The 21,487-nt window shown below is 33.6% G+C and overlaps 1 protein-coding gene across 3 annotated transcripts in view; it reads left to right on the top strand.

Moving 5' to 3' along the window:
- STRN (striatin) overlaps positions 1–21,487 on the top strand; it is a 172,898-nt gene that overhangs the window by 57,168 nt on the left and 94,243 nt on the right. For all 3 annotated transcript variants that reach the window (XM_074209698.1, XM_074209700.1, XM_074209699.1), the window contains exon 3: positions 3,406–3,479. In XM_074209698.1, the coding sequence (XP_074065799.1) occupies positions 3,406–3,479 (74 nt within the window). The remainder of the gene's footprint in view (positions 1–3,405; positions 3,480–21,487) is intronic.

Here is a 21,487-nt window from a genome sequence, read left to right as displayed (position 1 = left end):
TTTCAGATTGATTGATGGTATAGGATACTGCAAAATGAAAGAACTAGTTTTCTCATGTATGTAACTTGTGAGTACAGGAGGATCATAATTTGTATTCTTGTATAATGTTAGTCTAGTCATGTTAAAACTTCTGGTAAATAAACTTGTTGGATTATTCTTGGAAGTTCATTTTATAAATCAATATGAATAATCTTGACAAAAATCTCCAGTCTTAAATTAGGTTAAAAACTTGGGAGGGAAAACTTAAATGGAATTTTAGAACATCTCAAGTTTTATAGCATTCACATAGTTTAGACACTTTATATTTAAGTGAACCAACATTAATTTAAGGTTGCCCTTTTAGTACAAAATTGGTTTGCTTTTTGAGTTTTCTGTCAGGAAAATACATACATATACACGCACACACACATATGAATATATTTTATTATATATATATACACACAAACATTTATTTATATATACATAGATATGAGCATATATACATGTATACATATATTACATACATATATATATGTATGTATATATACCCCTACTTATATATTTATATAATTGTACTGTAAAAGTATGGAAGAGTAAGATTTTATAATTGGGTGTGGGGAAAGTATGGCTAGATACCAAATCTAGAGGTTTTGGTGAACTCCAAACTTATTGTAAGCCAACATTATAAAACAGCCAAAAAATACAACATGATAGTAGCCTATATTAAGAGAGGCAAAGTATCCAAACTGAGAAATTAATGAAAGTCCCATTCAATTCTGCCCCGATCAGATTACATATGATGTAATTTGTTCACTTTTGGGTGCTAAATTTTAGGAATGCCATAGTCTAAAGTGTTGTAAGTAACAGTTGGCATGGTGAAAAGCCTTCATTTTATGTAATATGAGAATGAATTAAAGTAAAATTTAACTTAGAGAAAAGAAGACCTAGGTGGCATATCAGAGGTGCTTTCAAGTATAGCTGAAGGTCAGCAATATGGAAGTGGATTAGACTCATTCTGTATGGCCCTAGAGGTGAGAGAATTAGTAGCAGTGGTGGCAAGTAAGAAGAAGCACATTTAACTTTGACATAGGTAAGACCTCCCTAAACAAATATAACAAATAGAAGTAGAATGGGCTTTCTGTACAAATATTGGATTCCCCTTCACTAAAAGTTTTCCAAATAAAGGCTAAACGTTTGTTGACTGTCTTGTTGAAGGGATTCTTGTTTAGGTATGAATCAAATTATGTGGCCTTGTAAAGCCCCTGACAGTTCTGAGACATGATTCTGAGCTGCATTCTGCCTCTTCATATACTTCAGGAAAATTCAGTTTTAAAAAAGATAAAAAGATTTTTACTTAGAACAAGTAACTACCTAATAAGTATGCTTAAATACTTATTGAGTGATCATTTAAAAAAATACTCATCATTTTCCTCTAAATATCAGATTCTCTAGTATATATAAAGTATGATTTATAAAAAAAATTGAATTAATAATATTTTAAGATTATCTCATAAGTTATGGTTGACCCATGTCAACAAAAAACCCCAACACAATTGCAAATATAAATATCATTTGTTTAGTGGAGATATCATAAGAGAAGTAATTTGGAAGTCATGTTTTAGTCCTAGTACTAGTTAGACATTAGATACCAAAACAGCACTAGAAGGGAACTTAAATTTAGTATCTGTTATCATGGTATCTTACAGCTATCATAGTTTATTAAAATTAATCATTTTTTGCAGCTTTATGTTAGACCACTAGAATATATAATGTCTCATTGTTACTTCATTCTGTTGAAAAATAATATTTTGCATAATATTTCTGTATTAAGAAATTTATTTTTATTTAGCTTTATTCCGAGAATATCTTTGCCCATAGAAGGCTAGTTACATTGTTTTCTTTTGGATTAAAATAATACTTTGTCTCAGTTGCAGAAAGTTTTGCAAAAGATTGAATTGAAGAAATAACTTTCATATAACATTTATGGGAAGAAACCAAATAGCTTATTATTTCATGAAATTACCTTTTCCTGGTATTGCCTGGACAGATGATAGAAACATATTCCATATGGGAGAATAGTCATTTTAAATTGGTTCCTACCAAAATATCTATTTTATCTAATGTTGATGATACAACATTTTTGATAATATTCTCTCAAAATTGTGCATACTCAAGAAGTCTTATATTTATCCTCCTGAGAATCATCTTAGAGTATTTGATCTATGGCCATACTGACAGCATATTCCAAAACTTTCATTTCAGAAAAGAGTATAGTGTCATCTCTTTTTTATCTTTAATCAAGATTTGACTTTTTGGGTCTATTTCTTATTTGATGTGGATCCTGGCAATTTACTGTACAAATTTGACCAGCAGAAGTATCTTAACTTTTTTCCCTTTCACTACAGAATTAGTCAAATTAGTGTTGATTGTTTGTAATGTTCAGCTTTCATCAATAATTACAGGAAACAAGTTTATGTTATTAATTTTTTCCTTTATTTTATATAATTGAAGTACTTAGTAGTAGCAAATAGTCCACATTTTTTAACACTTAATGGTATACAAAATCTCTTTCCTCACACCTAAACTATGAAATAAGTGGGGGAAATGCCATTACTTCCATTTTGTAGATGGAGGAAACAGAGGCTAAGATATTAAGTGATATTCTTAATGGCATATGGTTTACTTAGGGTCAAGAGCAAGGATCTAAATTCACATAGGAGGTAGATCATGGAAAAGGCGAATTAATCTTGGATTTGAAGTGAGAGAATCTGGATTCAAGTTTCAGCAGTGCCGTTTATTTATAGAGGCGACTTTTGTCAAGTCACTTTTATCTCTCAGGGCCTCAGTTTCCTCATATATAAGCTGAGGAAATTAGACTGAATGGCTAATGTGACCTTTTTTGTCTTTAATCCTTTAAATACCTAGGACCTCTAGATTCTAAGTCCATTATTAAACCATGCCACTTCTTTTAACAAAAGACTTGGATTTTACTATTTTTGGATTCATGTTTTTGTTCATATCTCATATGCCTCAAATGCCTTTCTCCCACCCTTATTTGTAGATAATCAAGATCTAGCTCATTTGTGGCCTTTTTTATAAGCCTTCTCTTAATACAGTTTCCTTGTTTATTATTAACACTTTATACCTCTCTTGGCATTTCTCATTTTTTGATTTTGTATTGTAATTATTTATTTACTTACTATAATTCTCCAACTAGATTGTAACCTTCAGTTTGAGATTGGAGAGAAATTTTATTCATGTTTGTTTTCCTAGGGGAGAGAGAGAGAGAGAGAGAGAGTTGATTGACTTTTCCATTGGGATGAATATGAATTTTTTCTAAAGTTTATTAGAGTTTAATCTGTACATATCTCTAAGTTCACTTAAGAATATTTTAAGATGGTTTATATTTTCTCATTTCTCTGTTAGAGCCAAATATCACAAGTTGAAGTATGGGACAGAGTTGAATCAGGGAGATATGAAGCCTCCAAGTTATGATTCTGGTAAGAAATTTAAAAACTTTTTAAAGTTAATTATTAGACTAATCCTTTGCTTCTACAACAAATAACAAAATTGTTTTTCTGAAGTATAGCCATGTTTTTACCATTTGTATGCCAATTACTATACTTCATCATAGATATTTTTTTTAGTGTTCCTTCCCACTATTTTCCCCCTTTTCTGCTTCCTTTCTGACACACATTTGTTGTATTTATTTCTATGCATTTCTCCTTTTTTCTGTTTTCTTAAATATTAACTTTATTGACCATTTCCAATGTAATTAAGGAAAACAAGCACAAGTATGTAGCAAATAGCATAGATAGGAATGACCAGAGGGTGAGATTGTAAGATACACAGTTTAAAACATTCTGTACTTGAAATCTTAAGGAAAAGAAAATAAAATATTGCAATGAGACTTTTCTTTTAGTTATAGTCCAAAAGAAATAACATGAAAAGCTCTTTTCAAACCTTCATACTTTATACAAATACTACTTGGTAGTAATGTTGTAATGTGTACTAGTAATATTAAGAGAATTGTCTACTCTTTATCTTCAGAGGCACAGAAGGTTATCTTTAAGGGAACATGTTACAATTGTGTATTTCAGGTATGTTCATTAGGTTTGCAGTGAAATCCTGATACTATTATAGTTTAACATTTACCTTTACCCTTCCTATCCTTCTCCCCTTATTAGATCAAACCATGTAACTTACAGTCTAGATGAGAGGGAAAGATAGGAGTAGTAATTATGCTGTACTGTCACCTGTTTGAAGTATGCAGTAGACTTCTTTATTAAATGTTGGTTGAATAAGACTATACCATGAGTCTTTATAATTTAGAATGATTATATTTATAGGATCAAATAACAGAAGTGGAAGGACAAACTCCTCCTTTTTATAGATGAAAAAAATGTGCCTCATAGAGTTTGAGTTGGCAAAGCCACACAGGTCGTGGCAGAAAGTGGCAGAAGTCCTCTGATAAGAAAACCAACACCCTTCCTTTTATTCCAGGCTGACTCTCATACTAAAAAAATGATTATTCAGTAATAGGTAATTAGTTTTTTCTTTAAAAAATAAAATCCATCAAGTGATAAGTGCATGGTTTTGTGTCTCTTTTAGAAACTTGAAATAAAATAATTTTTAATCATTATTGAACTGCTTTCTCAATTTATGAAATATTTTCCCATTATGAATTATTTAAAATATCTCTTATATAATGAAAGAGAAGTAACAACACTTTTTTTTTTGCAAGGCAGTGGGGTTATGTGGCTTGCCCAAGGCCACACAGCTAGGTAATTATTAAGTGTCTGAGGCCAGATTTGAACTCAGGTACTCCTGACCCCAGGGCTGGTGCTCTATCCACTGCGTCACCTAACCACCCCTACAACACTTTTTAAAAGCTAGTTTTTCAAAGTTCTGAAATATAATAAGAGAATATCTAAGTAATTTTGAAAAAAAAGTAATTTTGTACATGTTAAAACTTTATTTTTTGTAATTGCTACAACCTTAGCCTTGCTAAGTAAGAATGGGATCATTGATGGCTAAAAGTATCAAAGGGACTATATAAGTGCTGTAGGAAATATGTCTAGATGCTATTAACATTTTTAATTGCTTGAAAAGCCTTTTTACTGTTAGAACTTAGGACTAGAAAGTTATGAATTCTAGATTATGTTCAGTAAGAGTGTGATGGCTTATTTCATAGGCGATTATGGATGCTAATATAGTGTTCTTTCATGAAGACTTCATTTTTCCATGCCTTCTGCAGGTTTAAAGTCACTTTATATAAGTTGAGAACCATAAAATTTTCATTGAAGTATAATATATATTGTGTGTTAAATTTAAAAGTGTAGCGATATTGACAAATATACTGATTACTCAGTTTTCTTACAAATAAAACTATATGCATATATGTTTACATACACAAATACATACTTGAGATTTTTCCAATATATATATAAGATTGCACATATTATTTATTGTTCAATTGTGTCAGACTCTTCATGACCTCATTTGGAATTTTCTTGGCACAGAAATTGCAGTGGTTTGTCATTTCTTCTTCTAGTTCATTTACAGATGAAGAACTGAGGCACATGGGTTAAAGTGACATGCCCAGGATCTCATAGCTAGTAAGTGTCTGAGGCCAGATTTTAACACAAAGATGATTTTTCTTGATTCCGGGCCTAATGCTTTATCCGTTGCAACACCTAGTTGCCTCCTGCAAACAGTGGTTGTAACAATTATTTGTCTAGACTTATGTTTTAATTAGTGTGTGAAACTCCTAAAGAAAAATTCCTGTACTGATAATGATCATCAGTTCATTTCTAATTTAGACTTAGAAGGTTGCCTGGTGGAGTGGAAGTTAATTGACATCTCTATGTCACACAGCATGTTATAGTGGATAAAAGTACTGGACTTGGTGCAGTGATGATATGGATTTGAAGCCTTCTTAAGTCACTTAACTAACTGCTGCTTGACCTCTATATCTCATATTCCTTATTTGCAAAATGTTGATAATGGTATCTATCACAGAGTTGTTTTGAAGATCAAGTGAGGTAATATATGTAAATTATTTTGCAATTCTTAAAGCTCTATATAAACACTTGACTCATTTTTATATGTCAGAGGCAGGGTTTGAACCCAGGTCTTCCAGGCTGACCCTCTTTTGATCTTGGCCAATGATGACTATCAGAAAAAATATAAACTATTAGTATAGTCTAGTACCTGAAGCTAGCAAGAAAGCTTTAATTTCAGCAAGAAGTTGTAGAACTCATTGATTAAAAATTTGATACCATTAAACTTTTAATTAACCAGTCTCATTTTCTGATCCATTGTTTTTTGTGGGTTTTGCTACTTTAGGAATTTCACTTTTTTGAAATTTGTTACTTTATCAATTTCAATTCTTATATGACAAAAAAATATCTATTTTATTGATATATCACAATTTATTTTGTCATTCCCAAATCAGAGCATATTCATTTTGTTTCTAATTCTTTGTTGCCATAGAAAATGCTGTTTTGAATATTTTACTGATTATTTCTTTTTACATGGTAAAGAAGATGGAGAAATATGAAGCAGGCAAAAAAAAAGTAAGGTGAATATAGAAATTAGTATACTGGCGATTTGTCACATTGCTGAAAACTTTGTCATACTCCCAGACTGCACCAATTCTGCGTCAATGTGTGTGTGTGCGTGTTATTCTATAATACTGGAAAGTATTGTTGAAACATTAAATCTCAAATTCTGCTTGTTTCATAAACTAGTAAAAGGTCTTTTACCATATTTTGAATCTTGATTCCATAAGATGCTACTGTAGCATAAATTGAGTAACAAAGTTTTTCCATCCCCTACTACAGTTGTTTACTTATTTTATATTTGAAAGCGGAAACTTTCAAAAAAGTTGATATATTGGTGCCATTTGACAAGAAATGTTTGACAAATCTTCACTGGATATTTCAGAAGCTTTTTAGTTTTTTTTAAACTTATTTATTATTTTACTTTTTCTCCAATAAAATGTAAAAACAATTTTAACATTCTTTTTTTTCCCAAATTTTAAGTTCCAAATTCTCTTGCTTCCTCTTCTCCCCATTGAGAAAGCAAGCAACTTGACATAGATTGTATATGTGTATTCTTGCAAAACACATTTCCATAAAAGTCATTCTGTGAAAGAAAACACAGGAAAAAAAAACCCAAGAAGAATAAAGAAAGTGAAGACAAAATTTTTTTGATCTGCATCCAGCTTCTATCAGTTCTTTCTTTAGAGATGGATACCACTTTTCATTCACTATAAGTTCTACCAAATTGTCTTAGATCATTGTATTTCTGAAAATACTAAGTTATTCATAGTATATCATCATATAATATTGCTGTTATGTGCAGTGTTCTCCTGTTTCTGTTTGTTTCACTCTGCCTCAGTTTATGTAAGTCCATGTTTACTGAGAGCATCCTGTTATCATTTCTTAAAGTTTAATAGTATCATATTGTATCATAGTCATATACTTCTTGTTCAGCCATTCTCCAATTGATGGACATACCCTCAAATTCTCATTCTTTGCCACCACTAAAAGAATTGCTATTAATCTTTTATGTATATGTAGGTCTCTCCTCATTTTTATGATCTCTTTGGGATAATAAACTAGTTGTGGCATTGCTTGGTCAAAGGATGTACATGGTTTTATAGCCCTTTGGGCATAGTTCCAAATTTCTCTCCAGAATGGTTGAATCAGTATATAGCTTCAGCAATAAAACAGTAGTATTTCAGTTTTCCCAGCATTTGTCATTTCCTTTTTCTGTCATATAAACCAATCTCATGGGTTTAGAGTGGTACCTCAAAGTTATTTAAATTTACATTTCTCTCATTTATAATGATTAGAGCATTTTTTCATACAGCTATATAACTTTGATTACTTTGTCTGAAAACTGTCTCTTCCTATCCTTTGACCATTTTTCATATGAGTGGCTTTTATTTCCATAAATTGGACTCAGTTTTCTATATTTTTGAAAAACTCTTTATCTGTGGACCTCAGACTGTAAAATTTTTTTCACAGTTATAATTACCAACTGTGTATTTTCCCCTTATCCTCTTCTTTCTCTCCATTCTCTAAAGTGCTTTGCTTTTGGCTTTTATTTCCCCCAAACTGCTTTCCCTTCTATCCACACAGTTTCTCCTTCCCCCTTCCCCCATTTTTTCTCCTATCCTTTTCTAAATCCCTTTCTGTCTTTTCTGTATGGGAAGATAGATTTCAGTAGCCAACTGAGTTGTGTGTGTTATTTCCTCTTTGAGCCAATTCTGATGAGAGCATAAATTTCATGTGCTTTCTTCATTTTCTCCTCCACTATAGAAATCTTGTTCTGTTCTCTTTTGTATCAGATAATTTATCCCATTCTCCCAGTGTGTTCTTCTCTCTCATTCCTTATTTTCTTTTTAAGATAACTATGCCATCACATTTCAACTCATATTTCTGCTTTCTGTCTACATGTACTCCCCCTAATCATAAAGTTTTTAGGATTTATAATTATCATTATTATTTCCCATATAAAATATAAACAGTTTAATTTCATTAAATTCATTGTGATTTCTCTTTTCTCTTTACCTTTAAATCCTTTCTTTGTCTTGTCTTTGAAAATCAAATTTTCTATTCAATTCTTTCCTATTCCTCAAGAATATGTGAATGTCTTATTTTTTTTTTCCTTGAAGGATTATGCTCAGTTTGTTGGATAGGCAAATCTTGGTGGTAATTCTAGTTCTTTTGTCTTCTGGAATATTACCTTCTGAGACCTCAGAAGGTACTAAATCTAGTGTAATTCTAACTTTGGCTCCACAATACTTGAATTATTTCTTTTTTGACTGCTTATATTTTCTGGGTTTGTTGCAAGGCAGTGGGTTAAGTGACTTGCCCAAGGTCACACAGCTAGGTAATTATTAAGTGTCTGAGGCTGGATTTAAATTCAGGTCTTCCTGACTCCAGGACTGGTGTTCTATCCACTACATCACCTGTATTTTCTCCTTGATCTGGGAGCACTGGAATTTGGCTATAATATTAGAAGGAGTTTTCATTTTGGTATCTCTTTGAGGTCGTGATTGTTGGATTCATTCTCTCTCTCTCTCTCTCTCTCTCTCTCTCTCTCTCTCTCTCTCTCCCTCCCTCCCTCCCTCCCTCCCTCCCTCCCTCTCTCTCTCTTTCTTTCACAAGGCTGTGGGGTTAAGTGATTTGCCTAAGGTCACACAGCTAAGTAAGTAACATGTGTCTAATGCCACATTTGAATTCAGGTCCTCCTGACTCTAGAGCTGGTACTCCTGACTCTGGAGCTGGTATTCCTGACTCCAGAGCTGGTACTCTATTCACTGTGCCACCAAGCTACCCCTGTTGGATTTTTTTCAATTTCTTTTTTTGCCCTGTGATTCTAAAATAGCAGGGCAATTTTTCTTGATAATTTCTTGAATGATGATGGCTCTTTTTTGAAAATCATGACATTCTTGTAGTCTAGTAATTCTTTAAATATTTAGATCATTTGTTTTTCCAGTGAGATGCTTAACATCTTTTTTTCCATTCTTTTTATTCTGCTTGATTGTTCTTGATGTCTGATAGAGTCACTGACTTCCATGTGCTCAATTCTAACTTTTAAGAAATTATTTTGTTAAATGAATTTTGTATGTTCTTTTTCATTTGGCCAGTTATACCTAAAGAGTTCTTCTCTTCAGAGAATTTTTGTATATATTTTTCTATTTGACCAATTCTGTCTTACAAGGCATTCTTCTCTTCATTGGATTTTTCTGCCTCTTTTAGACCATTTTACCTGGTCTGTTTATAAAGCATTAATTTCTTCAGGGTTTTTTTTTTTGCGTGTGTGTGTGTTTCCTTTACCAAGCTGTTGACTCTTTTTTCATGATTTTCTTGCATCACCCTTATTTTTCTTCCTGATTTTTCTTCAACTTCTCTTACTAGATTTTCAAAATCCTTTTTTGAACTCTTCCGTGACTTGAGTCCAATTCATGTTTTTTTTCTTGGAGACTTTGGATGTGTGAGCTTTGACTTTCTTATCTTCTTCTGAATGGTTGATTTGATCTTCCTTGTCACCTTTTCTATGATAGGAATTTTTTGTGATGTTTTCTCATTTTCCACCTATTTCTTGACTTAACAGCTGTGTGCTCAAGTAGGACTTTGCTTCCTAAGGGGAGGGGCATTGTCCAAAGCTTTAGGTTTGTTTTTTTTTTGCAGCTGTTTTCAGAGGTAACTCTGAGAACCTGTAAGTTTTTGTGTTTTTCATGGTGGTATGATGTAAGGAGTGGGTATGTTTATTTTTTTTTACTCTACTGTGCACTAAGCAACTACAAGTGCTCTTTTCCATCTTGGAACTGTAATCAGAGTCCCTGAGCTGCAGGTTCTGCTGTGTTACTGCTCCTCTCAGATTCAAGTATAATCCTGCCCCTGGTGTCAGTTAAAGGGACTCTAGTAAATCTTCTGAACTCTTTTTCTTATACCCTTACTGAAAGATCTAGAAACTATCACTGTTACATTGATTCAGTTCTCTTGAGATCTGCGCTTAGTTTGCTTAGGCCTGGATTGTGATGGAGCAGCCTGCACTGAACTGCACTCCTGGTGCAGCAGACCTTTTCTGCCGACCTTTTAAGTTCCTTGGTCTGTAATATTGTCTTTTTGTGCATTTTGCCACATTAGAATTTGTTTAGAGCCATTATTTAAATATTTGGAAGAATTTGGAGGAGCTCTGAGGTTATTCCCTACCTTTACGCTCTGCTATCTTGGATCTACCTCCACCATTAAATTTCTAAAGGTAATTTTATGTCAAGATATTGTGATTGCATGGTTTGTATAAATCATTTTGGCAGCCTCAAAGTTCCAACAGCATAAACTTATCTTTATTGCACAGATTTTTAAACTGTATGTATGTAGCATTGAGTTTGGGGATGCAAAGATACCAAGAAAACAGTCCTTATTGTCAAGGTACTTAACAGTCTCCATGAGATTCAGTGTACATGAACAAATAAACAATTTTTTTTTTTAGGTTTTTGCAAGGCAAACAGGTTTAAGTGGCTTGCCCAAGGCCACACAGCTAGGTAATTATTAAGTGTCTGAGACTGGATTTGAATCCACTCCAGGGCCGGTGCTTTATCCACTATGCCACCTAGCCGCCCCCATGAACAAATAAATGACATGTTGTTTAAGGAGAAGCGAGAGTACTAATGACAGGGGAGTAGGGAGAGTCAAGGTCTGGATAATCTTTAGAGAGTAGGTACCTCCAGAACTTTGGCTTAAGCAAAGCTATCTGAAAAATGAGTAGTACTAAGAATTTCACAGCAATATTGGAAGAGGCATGCAGAAGAAGGACAAACTGTTCAAAAACTGGAAGATGAAACATTAATAATAGGAAAACAGCTAGGACACCATTATGAATGAAATCTTGAATATATGAAGTGGAACTAATGAGGATAAGGAGTCAGATGGTAAAGAATTTTGAAAATAAAACATGGAAATTTGTATTTTCTAGAGGCAGTAGGAAACACCAGGGTAGTGATATGGTCAGATTTATGCATTAGCAATATTAATTTGACAGTTATGTGATTAGATTAGGACAAATTAGAAAAGGAAAATCAGTTAGGAAAATTTTGCAGTGATAACAACATGATGGTTGTAATAGAAAAGGAGTAGGAGTTAAAAGACATAAGAAATGAAATAGACAAACTTTATAATTGATTTGATGTTGGGAGTGAGGGAAAAGAGTGAATTTGGGATGAAACATGAGTGGAGAGGAAAGAGTAAGTTTGAAAAGATGCTAGATGACTAAACAATAAACAGTTGGGGAGGGTCATAGATTCAGAACTGGAAAAGCATCTAAGGTGTCAATTTCTCTCATTTTTCAGATAGGAAATTGAAAACCCAGAAAAATTAGATGATTTACTCAAATTCACATAGGTAAAAGAGTTATTTGCAAATGCAACACATAATTTTTCAGTTGAAAAGACATTCATTTCCTTCACATTTGAATGTTGAATGGGATGAATATACTCATAAAAAAAGGAAGGTCAGAATGAATCAGTAAAAATCCAACAATAAGTTGTTTTTAAGAAACATACTTTGCTTCTTTCAGAAGAAAGTGGAAATAGAAATATGTTAAACATGATTATGCTTGTATAACCTATATCAGATTGCTCGCTTTTGAAAGGAAGGGAGTGGGAAAGGAGAGAGGTAGAAAAATGTGGAGCTCAAAAATCTTAAAAAAATTGTCTAAAACTGGGGCAGCCAGGTGGCGCAGTGGATAAAACACTGGCCCTGGAGTCAGGAGTACCTGGGTTCAAATCCCATCTCAGATACTTAATAATTACCTAGCTGTGTGGCCTTGGGCAAGCCACTTAACCCCATCTGCCTTGTAAAAAAAAAAGTCTAAAACTATCTTTGAATGCAAGTGGAGAAAATAAAATTACTTTTAGGATCAAAAACAAGAAGCATACTTGAAAAAATCAAGCTTCATTTAGATTTAAAATGAAAGCTGTGTACAAAGTAGTATAATTCAAGTGAACGCAAAAAAGGGTAGCAGTCATGATTTCAGAGAAGGCTGCAGTAAAATAAAGAGATAAGTAGGAAAAATAAATTATGCTTAAAAATTAAAAATTATTTGTACATAAATAAAAATACAGTGATTCAATATTCAATGTATATGCAGCACATTTTATAGCATTTACAGGAAAACTATAATAGTGGATCTCAGTACTTTTCTTTCAATCAAATTAAACAAAATATATACTAAAACAAAGGGATCTGAATGGAATTTTAGGAAAATTATTATGACATGTATCAACAGTCAACTAAATAGAAAAGGAAAGGAATTCATATAAAATCATCTGTAATTATATCCTTAAAAAATTGACTTTGTGTTAGGACATATTAAGATGCAAAACCAAAACGTTTATTGGTTGACCATAATGCAATAATAATTGTACTTAAAATAGACCTTTGGAAAAAATTAAAAATTAACTGTTGATTAAATAATTTTATTCTGTTTTTTTTCCCCTATAATCAGACAGAGATTTATTTCTAAACTTCATTAACTAAAGGATCAGAAATAATGCCATTTTTTGATCATGATTGTATTGTGGTAACAATGAATATACAGGAAGAATCACAAAATCTTATCCATGTTGCACAGGTGATTTTATAACACAAGATTTGAAACATAACACATAGAAACAAAAACTTTCTTTAAATTTTCCATTAATATACTTCAGTACTTGCATATAGAACAAACAGAAGTCCTGAATCAAAAATATGACAATCAACATATAGAATAGTGATAGCATTGCAGTAAAAAATGGAGAAAGAAATAATGAATATAAAATTTTAATATATACTAGATATAATTATATATAATATATTAATTTATAATATATCATATATATGGAAGCTGGACCTAAGGGGTGGTATGGGGTCTTGGGGCCTCTTGACCCCAGGGCCAAGGATCTGTCTGCTGCACCATTCAGCTACCCTACAGCAGACTCAGTGAAAGGAGAGAGAAAATATAGTACATGGTAGTGGAGAAATATGAAACGAGGGAGTTGCGATCAGCAATGGCAAGGGTGGAAAAATATGGAAGTAACTTTAGTGATGGACTTATCATAAGGAATATGATCCACCTGTGACAGAGTTGTTTGGAACACAGACTGAAGTACATTTTTTTAAATTATTATTATTTTGGGGGGGGTGCAGGGCAAATGGGGCTGGGTGGCCTGCCTGGGCCCGCATAGCAGGGTGATCGTTGGGTGTCTGAGGCCGGATTTGGCCCCGGGTGCTCCTGGCTCAAGGGCCAATGCTGTATCTGCCACCCAGCCGCCTCTACTATTATTACTATTACTATTTTATTTTATTTTAGGTCTTTTTTTTCTTCTTTTGGTTTTTGCAGGGCAGTGTGGTTGGGGTGGCTTGCATGTCACACAGCTGGGTGATTGTTGAGTGTACGGGGCCGGATATGGGCTCGGGTGCTTGTGGCTCCAGGGCTGGTGCTCCATCCATTGTGCCACCTGGCCATACCTACAATTATTACTATTAATTTTTTAATTTTAATTTTTTTCTCTCCCCTTTATCGCTCAAGCGAATCTATATTTTTTTGGGGGGGAGGGTGTTTGGTTTACTCTTAAACAAGAATATTTTATTAATGCATAAAAAACATTTGTACAAAATGAGAATAAATAAATATTAAATTAAAAAAGACTTTATAGAATCTAAAAACTATTTCACACCAGAATTTCAATAAATTTTTTGCTAGAAAAAAAATAAAGGAATATATGTATCAGAAATTAACAACCAAGAATTCCAGATTTGGGATTGATTTATTCTAAAATTTAGTCCTAAAGGGAAAGGTAACAGGTAACTATATAAATTAAGAAATATATTAAAGCTTTATGATCACCTTTTTAATGAGATAACCATACATGGGTTGATTTTCTGTACATTATTAAGTTTTTACATTGTTAAATTTGAGAAGTATTGAAGTTGGAAAATACGTAATTTGAATCATGGTATCATGTTGGTATCATATTAATAAATATTGTTCAATCATTGGGAGTTTAAAAATTGTGCTATTAACAAACTGAGAAATCTCATTTTCTTTTCGAGATTGACATAAGTATATTTGGGTAGAAGTGAATAAATTTATGAAATTACTAGGTGTTCTACCACTTTGATGAATAAGATGAATGATACCTGTAGTCATATTGCCTGGGATAGAAGAGATAAATGCCCTATGGTCACATGAGAAATGTTTAAAATAACATCCTGGGGCAGCTAGATGGTGCAGGGAATAGAGCACTGGCCCTGGAGTCCAAAGGACTTGAGTTCAAATTCAGCCTCAGATACTAAATAATTGCCTAGCTGTGTGACCTTGGGCAAGTCACTTAAAATCATTGACTTAATAAATAAATAAAAGTTAAAAAAAAGAACATTCGCTTATATCTTCTGAGGAAAAGTAAAGTTGATAAGTTCCTTTTTTCTCTCTTTTGGTCTGCAGATAACATAGTATTTTTGCATTTAAAATATAGTAGTAGAGACTTTGTAATAATCAAAGATATTATAATATAATGTTCTTAACCATATATGTATATATTAAATAATTTTATTCTGAATAATTGATGAATTAAGGAAAAAATAGGAAAAACTCAGAAAACTTCAAATTGCAAACACTGCTGTATGCAGTTAACTTTTTTGTTTCAACATTGGCAAAAAAGAACAGTTAAATGAATTGGGTATGTAATGAGAAAAATACAAAGGCAAAAAAATTTATAGCTAAAAAAATTAGGAATTCTGTAATTCAAAAAGGACATGAATAAAATTAAAAACATAATAGCTTATTGAATTGATAAGTAAAGTTAAGAACTGTATTATTGAAAAAAAGTAATAGCTGCTCATTTAAAAAATATTGAGGGAAATCAATTTATGTTAAAATCGAAGAGAATTCACAGCAATTAAAGATAGAATAATAGAAATTATCATAAACTTTTGTGGCCAATTATATGCCAACAGAACTCATAACCTAGATTCATTGTGTGAATACTTAGAAAATATAAGGAAGAAACTCAATTAAAACTAGAAGAAACAGATTAAATAACCCTGTCTCAGAAAAAGAAATTAAACCATACATAAGTGAATTGCCAAAGAAAAGAAACTCTGGGACAAGATGGATTTATAAGTAAATTCTAGCAAACAGACACAGAACAATTTTATTATTATAAATATTGTTTTAAAAATTGGAAAAAAAAGAGTAACAAAGCAAGGTGGACAGAAAAACCAAGCAAGCTATAGACCAAGTTACCTAATGAACATTGATGCAAAAATGTTGAATATTAGCAAATAAGTTGCTTATTAAAAACATTACACAATATAGCCTGGTTGGATTTGTACAAGAAAGGCAAAGTGCTTCAACATAAGGAAAATGATAAGCTTTATAGATCATATAGTAATAAAAACTATGTAGTTATAGCACCAAATATGAGCTACATCTATTGAAAACCTAATCCAGAATCCTTCCTGTTAAAACACTAGAAAGAGAATAAATGCATATTCTTTCTATGATAATGAGTATCTAAAACTGAGAGTTCATCTTGAGAAAATTTGAAGCCTTTCCAGTAAGATCAAGGCTAAAGCAAAGACAACCATTATTAATAATACTTCTATTTAAAATAGTTATAGACATTAGGTATAACAATAAAACATTAAGGCTATAAATAGACAAGCAAATGGAAAGCAAAATTATTGATTTTTGCCGATCTAGAAAACTAAAAATCAATTAGAAATTAATTGAAAGTTGCAGGATATAAAATAAATGCATATAAATCACCAGCATTTCATTACATTATTAACAAAACCGGCAAGAAGATATAGAAAGTATAAATATATAAGAATGTATAAAATCTATATGAATGCAAATCCAAATACATTTTACAGAAATGCAGAACTGAACAGTTGGAGGAATTTTGATATACTTATGGATAGACAAACCAGTGTTATAAAAAAAAGACAATACTAGCAAAGTTAATTAACCTTTTAAGTGACATGCCAAACAAAATAAAAAGCATATTTTATAGAGGTACAGGGAAAATGCAAATTCATCTGGAGGAACAAAATATCAAATATTCTAATGAAATAACAAAAAAAAATTGTGCTCTTTGCAGATCTAAAATTGGACCACAAAATAGTAATCATTCTAATGATTTGTTAATGGTTAAAAAAAAGTGGATCAGTAATACAGAAACAGTACGTCTTGTATAGATTCAAATGAACATAGAATACTATTTGCGAAATTCAGACCTTTAGAGTTCTGGATTACTAGGCTAAGACCTGTCCATAACAAAAATCACAAGAAAAACCTTTAAAATTTTTAATATGAAAATAAAGCGCAAAGACTTATAAAGGAAAAAATTTAATTAGAATTATCAAAAAATATTTTTTAAATCCCATAGATTTTATGTTAAAAAGCTCAGGTTTAGTACAAAAACATCATACCATATCCCAAGATATGGATATATGACAAATGTAAAAGAAAAATATGACATCATAATCAAATTAGAAGAACAGGAAAGAAATTACCTTTCAGATCTATGGCTAGAATAGTTCATGATCAAAGAAAAGAGCAAGGAACACAGAAGATTAAATGTAGATTTTTTTTTTTGTATAGAAAATTTTTGCACAAACAAAACCAACACAAATAAAATTACCTGGGTGGCAGGGAACCTTTACAGCATCTTTCTATGATATAGGTCTTATTTCCATGGTAGTAAGGAATTGATTCAAAGTTATAAGAAAAATAGCCTTTCCCCAGTTAATAAATTGTCAAAAGATAATTTTCTTAATTTTTTAAAATTAATTTTCAAAGAAAGAAATCTAAGCCATCCAAGCTTTGAATACTGATATCACTAATAAATAAAAAATCTCAATTTAAGGGTGATGAAGTCATATTATATTTGCAGTGAATAAAATAACATTTAAATTTTTTTTTTTGTTGCTGTTTTTTGAAAGGCAATGGGTTTAAGTGACTTGCCCAAAGTCACAACAGCTAGGTAATTATTAAGTTCCAGAGGTTGGATTTGGATTCAAATACTCCTGACTCCAGGGCCATTGCTCTATCTAAAGTGCCACCTAGCCACCCCCATTTAAATTCTTAATGGAATCACTAAAACAATTTTAAATGGAAAAAAAAACAAACCTGATTTTGAGGTTATGACCTTTGGTGACTAGAAGTTTAATGATGGTGATGGTAATAATAATAGTAGAGAGAGAGAAGGCATAATCCCTAAAGGAAGAAAATATAAATGTTCAACATTAGACAACAACTGCCTAGTTTTTATTTATTTTTTATTTTTGAGCAGGCATTTAATAGATATTGAGCAGTATGGTGTTTCTTTTTTTTAGATACTTTGTATTTATTCTTATTTTGTACAAATAATGTTTTTTTATACATTAATAAAATATTCTTGTTTAAGAGTAAACATAATACCCCCCCCAAAAAATATAGACCTGCATGCTCTATAAAGGGGAGAGGAAAAAAATCAAAATTAAAACTAAAATAAATTAAAAAATAATAGTAATAATTTTAGGTATGGCCAGGTGGCACAATGGATGGAGCACCAGCCCTGGAGCCAGGAGCACCCAAGCCCAAATCCGGCTCCATACACTCAAAAATCACCCAACTGTGTGACCCCATGCAAGCCACCTCAACCCCATTGCCCTGCAAAAACCAAAAAAAAAAAAAAAAAAAAAAGATCCAAAATAAAACAAAATAGCAATAACAATAGTAGGGGCAGCTGGGTGGCAAACAGAGCACTGGCCCTTGAGCCAGTAGCAGATGGGTCCAAATCTGGCCTCAGACACCCAACAATCACCCAGTTATGCGACCCCAGGCAGGCTACCCAGCCCCATTTGCCCTGCAACCCCCCCAAAAAAAGAATAAATAATAATAATAATAGTAATAAATGTACTTCCATCTGTGTTCCAACACGGCCACCTCTTGCCGCAGGTGGATCACATTCTTTATGATAAGTCTATCACAAAAGTTACTTCAATATTTTTCCACCCTTGCCATTGTTGATCGCAACTCCCTCCATTTGTAGTTCTCCACTACCATGTACTATATTTTCTCTCTCCTTTCACTGACTCTGCTGTAGAGTAGCTGAGTGGTAGAGCAGACAGATCCCTGGCCCTGAGGCCAAGAGGACCCGAGTCCACCTACCACCCCTTAGGCCCAGCATCCACCCAGCCCTGTGGTCCTGGACAGGCCATCCAATCCCAGCCCCTTGCAAGCAATAAAAAAGAAAATGTGTTATATCTGACCACTTTCCCTCCATGGTCCATCCTCTCCTCCATCACTCATATCCTCCTCTTCCCCCTGTCCCCCTTCTCTCCTTACTCTAGATGTCTATACCCCATTGAGTATATTTGCTGTTTCCTCTCCTAGCCACTTCTGATGAGAGCAAAGGTTCCCTCATTCCCCCCTTGCCTCCCCCTTCCATATCATTGCAATAGCTCATTGTAATAAAGAAATATCTTATTTTATGAAATAGCCTATTCCTCTCCTTTTTCTTTCTCCCATTACATTTCCCTTTTATCTATTAACTCCATTTTTGCACCACATATCTTCAAATTCAGCTCTCTCCTGTGCTTCATCTATAAAAGCTCGTCCTACCTGCTCTATTAAATGAGAAGGCTCATATGAGTATTATCAGTATCATTTTTCTATGCAGGAATACATACAGTTCATCATCATCAAGTCCCTCATATTTTTCCCCTCTCCTCCACTCTCTATGCTTCACCTGAGTCCTGTATTTGAAGATCAAACCTTCTGTTCAACTCTGGCCATTCCCGCAGGAAAATCTGAAATTCCTCTGGTTCATTGAGAGTCCATCTTTTTCCCTGGAAGAGGACATTCAGTTTTGCTGTATAGTTGATTCCCGGTTGTATTCTAAGCTCTTTTGCCTTCTGGAATATTATATTCCAAGTCCTACGAGCTTTTAATGCATTTGCTGCTAAGTCCTGTGTGATCCTGACTGCAGCTCCATGGTATTTGAATTGTGTCCTTCTGGCTGCTTGTAATATTTTCTCTTTGACTTGGGAGTTCTGGAACTTGGCTATAATATTCCTGGGGGTTGGTTTTTTTTGGATCTCTTTCTCAGGGAGATTGGTGGATTCTCTCCATTTCTATTTTGCCCTCTGCTTCTTGGATACCAAGGCAATTTTTCTGTAGTAATTCTTTCAAAATGATGTCAAGGCTCTTTTTCTGATCATGAATTTAGGTATTCCAATAATTTTTAAATTATCTTTCCTAAATCTGTTTTCCATATCAGTTGTTTTTTTCAATGAGATGTTTCACATTTTCTTCTAATTTTTCATTCTTTTCGTTTGAAGTATTGTGTCCTGATTTCTGGTAAAATCAACAATCTCCCTGAGTTCTGTTCTTTGTCTGAAGGATTTGTTTTCCTCAGAGAGCTTTCTTATCTCCTTTTCCATCTGGCCAATTCTTCTTTTTAAAGCATTCTTCTCCTCAATAACTTTTTGAACTCTTTTATCCATTTGACTTATGCTGGTTTTTAGCATGTTATTTTCTTCAACATATCTTTGGATCTCCTTAACTAAGTTGCTGACTTCATTTTCATGTTTTTCCTGCATCTCTCTCATTTCTTTTCCCAATTTTTCTTCTGTCTCCCTCACTTGATTTTCAGAGTCTTTTTTGAGCTCTATCATAGCTGGAGCCCAGTTTCTGTTTTTCTTGGAGTCTTTAGATGCAGGAGCTTGTACTTCTTCATCTTCAGATTGAGTGTTTTGATCCTTGGGATCACAGGTAAAGTATTTCTCATTGTGATTCCTCTTTCTTCTATGCTTACTCATTTCCCCAGCCTGTGCCTGGTTTTGGGGTGCTTCCTGAGCTTTTGAGTGTGTCAGGCTCTGTCTTCCTTCCTGGTCTGTGAATGACTGCAAGCGTACCCCTCTGCCATGAGGCTGAGGTGGGGGGGGGCCTAGATTGCCATCAGGATCTGAATGTGATCAGAGCCCCAGAGTCCTGTTCCAGGGACAGAGGACACTGCTCAGCAGTCTATCTCTCCACTCCCCTCCCTAGGCTCAGTACTCATGCCCTGGTGGCTTCTGCTTACTGGCTTCTGCTTCCTGTTCCTGGATCTGGGCTGCCATAGCCAAGCTGTTTACTGTGTGCCTTGAGGGCTGGGCTTCATGTGCTCACTCTGGCAGAGGTCTGCCACTGTGCCCCCAAGTTGTACCTGGTGCTCCCTGGGGTATAGGTCAGGAAATTCCCCCACTGCTATGAGCCTCGGCTCCTAGTACCCTGTGGCTACCTCCGGGAGGCTGAAGTTCCTTCCCTCTGGCTGGCCACCTCTCTGGTGGGTCACCCCTCCGACCCTGTGAAGCTGAGCCTTTCCACTCTTTTCCAGGTTACCTTGGGTTTGAGAACTGCCTCACTGTGTCCCTCTGTGGATTTTGTCTTTTGAAAATGTAGTTAGAGTCCTTAGCTTACAAGTTTTAAGAGAGAGCGCCTAAGAGCTTATCCTCTCTTGTTGTCATCTTGGCTCTGCCCCCCCCCCCCAACTGCCTAGTTTTTTAAATATACATACACACAAACATATGTATATGTTCCTATAATATTGGGGCATAGGGAAATATTAATTAGTCTTCAGTAATTTAAAGGAAAAATCTTCCTTGTTCCATCCTCATTTGAGTGATGGTTAATTGTTTTAGTTGCTTTATCAAGAACTGCTTAGGGGAAAAATGCTTTCATTTTCATTCTATGACATAGTTTGAGAATTATATTAGACTTCAGCACTCCACAACCACTATAGAAAAGTTCTTTTTTTTTAATATGCAGAGGATAAGTTGTTTTTATGGAGAATCTGTCCTTTATGTTGTGGCAGGGTATGTGTGAGCTCTAGGTGTTGGATTAGCATTAATCAAACTTTTTTTTTTTAAGGATGGAAGAAAGGAAAAAATGTAGAAACACCCTTTGAGAGATTTTT

The sequence above is a fragment of the Macrotis lagotis genome, chromosome 1 (assembly GCF_037893015.1).
Source record: "Macrotis lagotis isolate mMagLag1 chromosome 1, bilby.v1.9.chrom.fasta, whole genome shotgun sequence".
NCBI lineage: Eukaryota > Metazoa > Chordata > Mammalia > Peramelemorphia > Peramelidae > Macrotis > Macrotis lagotis.
This window is presented reverse-complemented; position numbering and strand designations above follow the sequence as displayed.